The sequence below is a fragment of the Raphanus sativus genome, chromosome 1, assembly GCF_000801105.2.
Source record: "Raphanus sativus cultivar WK10039 chromosome 1, ASM80110v3, whole genome shotgun sequence".
Taxonomy (NCBI): domain Eukaryota; kingdom Viridiplantae; phylum Streptophyta; class Magnoliopsida; order Brassicales; family Brassicaceae; genus Raphanus; species Raphanus sativus.
This window is the reverse complement of record NC_079511.1, coordinates 12,542,328-12,548,283: the sequence shown is the minus strand read 5'-3', so window position 1 is coordinate 12,548,283 and position 5,956 is coordinate 12,542,328. Positions and strand designations below refer to the sequence as shown.

The window sequence follows — 5,956 nt, the reverse complement described above, 5'->3', positions numbered from 1 at the left end:
CAACTCAATATTAGTGGGTTTGGGTAAACCCATGGGCAATCACCCATGTTAACATCCCTAGCTATTGGTTCTGCAAGCAATCGCAATCAAAAAGGTACTGGAAGGAGAAAATAGTGTAGTGTATATTTTCTGAGATTAATAAATGGTTTTGCTTAGAAAAACTTCAAAAAATCAAAAAGTGAGTTGGCAAGTAGAGAGGCTTCAAAGAAGACAATGTCTTCGAAACCATTAGGCCATGAAGTTAGCTTTCATGTTCTTTTCTTTAATTAGTTTCTTATATCTGCCACTGGCCCACTGGAGTCAAACAAAAGATTACATAATAAAGATAATCCTTGTGTGTACATTACTATTTTCTTTCTAGTTAAACATGTTATCTACATTTTCTTAGTGTCTGTCTCGCATTTAATTAACATCGAATATTAAATCTTATAAATTTGATTGTGGCTTATGGACATGTGACGGAAAATTACTCTTTCGGGAACAGTATTCTGCATTCATCTGCTGTTGCTTCTTGGATTCTACTAGTATGGGTGACAGAACTACAAATCTCAACTAGATGATAGAACTATTTTTTTTTTAGATGATAGAACTATATATACAACATAATAGTGTCTACACGCCTTTCTGTTTGATGATTGATCAAGAAATTAGTATCTTAGATTAGGCTTTAGGTGCACAATCCTATGACAAAGCAGCACATTAAGGTCTTTAAAAGAAAATAATCATTTTTATCAACAACAAATAAAAAGGAATCGTTTGAAAAAAAAAACATAAAAAGGAATAATTTAACGAAATACTGTTCTTTTGTAACTAATCCATCTAAAATGATTTTTATACAGTAAACTCTCACCATTATAACTGAAAATTTTTATCACCAGAAAAATGAATTGTGTTAGAAACTAATTATTACAGACATTTGATAAGTTAAATTAACTCACTTTATTTTGTGTTTTTAAACACTGAATAACACATTACATTATTATATAGTCATTAAATTAACTCTTTCCCAATAAAATCACTCGTTTAGAAAAAATAAAAATCATTGTTCACTTTATTTTGTTATATATGGGAGACTCTGTTTTCACCAAGTAAATATTTAGTAGTTTTAACCAGTGGCTAATATAGAAAACTTTTAATTGAAAATAATATCATAATTTTTTTATTTAGTTAGGCGTATTTTCATAAAATGTAAATAAATTATTTGAAAAAACCGGATTAGTTGATTATTTAACGAAAAAAAATTGCCGGGACACATGACCCGTTTGTCGTAACGTTCAATTATATATGTTTTCAGTGTTGATTAATATCCAATTAGGCTGATCCTCCAGTTGTAACCTAAGAGCATCTTTATTGCAATATCCCCCCACATCTTATGAGAATATAATAAAATGAAAAAAAAGAAAAACTGTTCTGAGATGTGTTTTTGGGTTATTAGGCAAGAAGTGTTTTGAGATAGTTTCTAAAGTGACGTGGCTTAATTTTCTTCTTTTCCTCTTTTCTTCGTCTTCCTCAATCTCACCTCATCATCACTTTCATCTTCTCTATCTCTCCACTGATCCCACCAACCACACTTACTTTTCTCAATCTCACCTCATCGAATCTCGCCCACTACTAACTTGTTGTCCTAATCAAAGTTAAGTTGGAGAAGAACAAGAAACACCAGGGGGAATAGATCGTAGGGAGAAGGAAGGAGGAAGATGGGAGATATTTGGGCATGCCTTATATCCTTCTTCTTCCTCATCGCTCTTGTCGGAATCATCGTCTACGAGGTTTTAATTCGATCTGATTCTCAATTTCTAGAAAAAACCAAACCTAAAGTTAGAGGCTTTGTGCTTTGCCACAGGATTGTAATTGAGAAAGTTTCAGCTTTTGGAATGTTTTGCGTTTCTTTTTGTTTGGTTTATTTCCTTGCTATTTACCACGAATAGATGAGCTTGATTACTGATTAATGTTGTTTTGTTTTGTTTTGTTTTTGTTAATGGAAAAGCTTGCATCTCCTGCAGCAGAGCCTTTGGCTATGGAGATTTTCTTCTTATCCTTTGCTTCTTTGGTTCTTATAACCTCTAGTTTTCATGTGGGAGATGACTCCCCTCGTTCTTTAGTACTGCTCTGAATGTGGAATATATTTTTTTTGTAATTTTACAGGTTAATTCTGAGAAACAAACGATTAAAGAGGAGAGGAGCCCTGAACCTGATACTGAGAAACAATCGATTAAAGGAGAAAGGAGCCCTGAACTTGTCAGTCTTGAGATAGATAACTTGTTCGGATTCTTGGCCCCTTCGAGAAGGTACACACACTCATCTTCCTCCTTGAATTCGATTATACAGGTCCTGCTATAGATAATGCGAGTTAAAGTTCTCTGCTTTGCCTGAAAAAACTAAAGAAAATGATTTTTTTAGACTCTCCGAGTCTTGCTGTATGTGGTAAATATCATATCATTCATCTCCACTTTTTTTTTCTTCTGCAGAAATATGAACATGTTTGTGCTACTGCTTCTTCTCTTCTTGACCAAGGCAGTTTCTCAGGGTGAAAGAGGAGAGTTCGGCCAATTACCCAAAACATCAAACAGGCCAACATGTTTGTGCTACTGCTTCTATCTTTTTTTTTCATAATAATTTGAAATTGTATATTGGGTATCTTTTTATTTTCAAATAAAATTTAGTATTACTGTTTTATGTTTTCAATTTAAAAATTATTTTTAATGTTTTAAAAATTATTATATGTTTTAACATTATTAAATTATATAATTATTAAGATTCAAATTATATATCCTCCCACTTATCCCACTACTAATTATTACTAAATTTCACCTCTTACATTATTTTATTAATTTTTCATATCTAAGCTATATCTCCCCACTTATCCCATTAAAGATGCTCTAAGCACCCAAAAGATATATATCTAAGCTAGGTGGAGTGTGTATCCAAAATTACTTCTAAAATCCAACAATGTAATTTAAACGTAACTAGGTGTTTTCCTTGACGATCTGAAATCATAAATTTTTTAAAAGTTAAATTATATTTAAAAATGAAATTTATTAATATTATATATTTTATTATTTTTGACCAATAATTAATATTAATATCATTTAATTAAGCATAAAATTAAGAGTTTTAACTTAAATTATATTATATATATATATATATATTTAAAATTAAAATATTAGATAAATTTTTATTTATTTCTTTTGGTTAAAATGCATTAAATCAACTTGTACAAAATTACTAAAAATCATATAGAATCGTCTAGTATTAAAAATTAAAACTAAATTATATTTATAAATTGTAGATATCTAAAAGAAATTAATGATATTACGATTTAAATTTTATAAATTTTTTAAAAAGCAGAAAATTTTGAAAATTTTAGATAGTAAAAATTTATAATTATAAAGGTAAAATTAAATAATATTTCGAAATTCAAATGTAATATTTGAATATATTTATTTTAGTGATGATTTATGAGTTATCATCATATTCTAAAAAGTTTTACCAAAAATACAAATCAACATTAAATGTAATATATGAGTTATTGTCATATTCTATTTTTTTTTTCAAAAAAATATTATCATAATTAAATGTAATTGTTCATGTCATATTTAACTATATGACATATCATCAATTTTAATAGTCACCTCACATTTTTTGTAAAAAACGATTGTAAAGAAAACATGTGGCAAATCACTTTACAAATAGTGTCTAAGAGACTAGAAGATGATAGAGTGCATTCGGTTCCAGTGCAAAAAAATGTGCATGTGGATAAGGTAAGTCTTTACCATGCATTATGGATGGGATGGATTTGGATATCTAAAACATTTTAGAGTATCTGAATTCGGATTAGTATTTGGATTCAGATTTATGATTTTCAAATGTCCAGAATCCTGATATTCGTCTAGATATTATATTACCCATGAATATCCGGATCGAAACTCGATTAATAAAAATTATATATATAATATATATATATATATATATATATATATATATATATATATATATTTAAAAATAATAAATTCTATAAATAATATATAAATTAACTATATATATAAATTTTATATATGATATGTGTATATAATATTATTAAAATTAAAATGTAATATTATCAAATTAATTTTATGTATAAACATTAACATATCAAATATAATTATCAATAAAAATTAAAAAATTAATATATTTTTAAAATATAGATTTGGGGTATAAAATCAAGATATCCGTATTAGGAATTTGGTTGTGACGGTTGCAAGATTTTACTATTTGAATATGGATCTAAACACTATGAATATTTTATTTTGGAATTCCATCTGGAGCGAATCGTCCAATTAGAATCTCGGATATAATAAATGTTAGGCTTATTTACCAGCATGTATTTTAAATTTTATCTCAATATATAAAGCCTCGAAACTAGTTCTCCTCAGTTTCTTCATAAATTTTAATTATATCAGCAAAACGTTCTTCGAGTAGGAAACAGAAGCTTTAGACTGTACTAGTTTGGTTAAAAAAAAAATTCTCCTCAATTTATTTTCATTTTCTTTAACTTCAAATTCTTAATCGAGAATAAAGATTTCCCATGCATGTACAAAGTTTAATTTTACTAATTCATTCCACTTTATTTAGCAATAAGCAAACATTTTTTGAGAAAAAACAATAAGTAAAACATTATTAATTGTATTAGATGTCTCTTTTAATTGTGGAATATGGAACCATTAGTATTAAAAGTTGTTTCATATTAATATCGAACAGCTAGCATCTCCTCCCAAACCTCATGTATATATAATTACTAGGAGTTTTTCTGCCATGCACATAACTAATAACTTTAATATAATTTATTTTAATTTAAATTTGAACATTATTATTTTTATATTTTAATTTTATCAAGACAGAAAAATAAAATAATAAATTTAGTTATATATAATCTTTTTTGGCTTAATTATTTTTATCTTATTTTATTTAAACTCTGATAGAATTAAAAATATATTTACTAAGAATAAATTTTATTTATAGGAAAATGGCTATTTATTTAAATATGTATATTATGCCCTAATTTTATAAGTCTATATATATATTAATAAATTTTGGATTTTTACTGTACTGAAAATATGTTAAACTGGTGAAAATCAATATGTTAATTTATTTAATGAATCGATAAATTTAATTAAAATTAAAATTAACTAAATATCAATTATAAATTGTTTGATTAGATTGTTTTAGTTTTATATTTGTAGGCCACACTTACAAATAATTTTGATAATATATATATACTAACCTTTAGAAAACGTAAAAAATAATTATTATTATTTCATGAAAATCTTGAAAAAGAAATTTATAAAGAGAAAATTTGCATTAGTGGTTGATGTAGAAGTTATTAGTTATTATTACCTTATTAAAAAAATCTTGCGAGAATAAACATTTATAAGAAAAAATTATATATGTCATATTTAAGTGATGCTATGTCATAATTTCTTAAAACTATGTAATTTTTTAGTGAAAAGAATATGGTGATGATATATATCAAAATTAATTTTCAAATAATGTTTATGGAATTTTCAAATTTGTGAACATAATATTATAGAACTAATTTACACTATATGCACGACTATATGCATAATATTATAGAACTAATTTACACTATGAGCATATAGTCCGACAAGTTGAGATACAAATGGATAATTTATCATTTATTCTGTAAAAGCTCAATAAAGAACGAGTCATGTCTATAGTAGTCATTAAAGAGAGAAAATAATAATTTCCGTATTTATTCGTCTAATTAATTGTAAATCACTTTATTAAAGATATGATTAAAGTACAAGACCCATACAAAAGATTTGCTTTTCTTTAAAAAGAGAGCCTTTGTGATAAAGTGAAATTTCCGAACCTAAAAGAAGCCACATACTGAAAGATTAAGATTTTTTTTTTTGCTTGATGAAAAGATTAAGATTTGAAAGGAGAAAATAAAAAAAAA

The 5,956-nt window shown here is 26.2% G+C and overlaps 1 protein-coding gene across 2 annotated transcripts; it reads left to right on the top strand.

Moving 5' to 3' along the window:
• The first annotated feature begins 1,434 nt into the window (after positions 1-1,434).
• LOC108852965 (uncharacterized) lies at positions 1,435-2,674 on the top strand. 2 transcript variants are annotated; one of them, XM_057004727.1, is made up of 4 exons: positions 1,435-1,769; positions 1,988-2,050; positions 2,146-2,288; positions 2,469-2,674. In XM_057004727.1, exons 1-4 carry the CDS (start codon positions 1,698-1,700, stop codon positions 2,611-2,613), a joined length of 423 nt encoding a protein of 140 aa, XP_056860707.1. In that variant the 5' UTR covers positions 1,435-1,697; the 3' UTR covers positions 2,614-2,674. The 2 variants fall into 2 exon arrangements, with proteins under 2 accessions (XP_056860707.1, XP_056860736.1); XM_057004756.1 differs by lacking the exon at positions 1,988-2,050 and having other exon boundaries at positions 1,439-1,769.
• Positions 2,675-5,956: the final 3,282 nt, after the last annotated feature.

Coding starts and splice junctions, on each gene's coding strand:
- LOC108852965 (XM_057004727.1), top strand. CDS start 1,698: ATGGGAGATATTTGGGCATGCCTTATATCCTTCTTCTTCCTCATCGCT. Junction 1,770..1,987: donor TCGGAATCATCGTCTACGAG/GTTTTAATTCGA, acceptor TTAATGGAAAAG/CTTGCATCTCCTGCAGCAGA. Junction 2,289..2,468: donor TTCTTGGCCCCTTCGAGAAG/GTACACACACTC, acceptor TTTCTTCTGCAG/AAATATGAACATGTTTGTGC.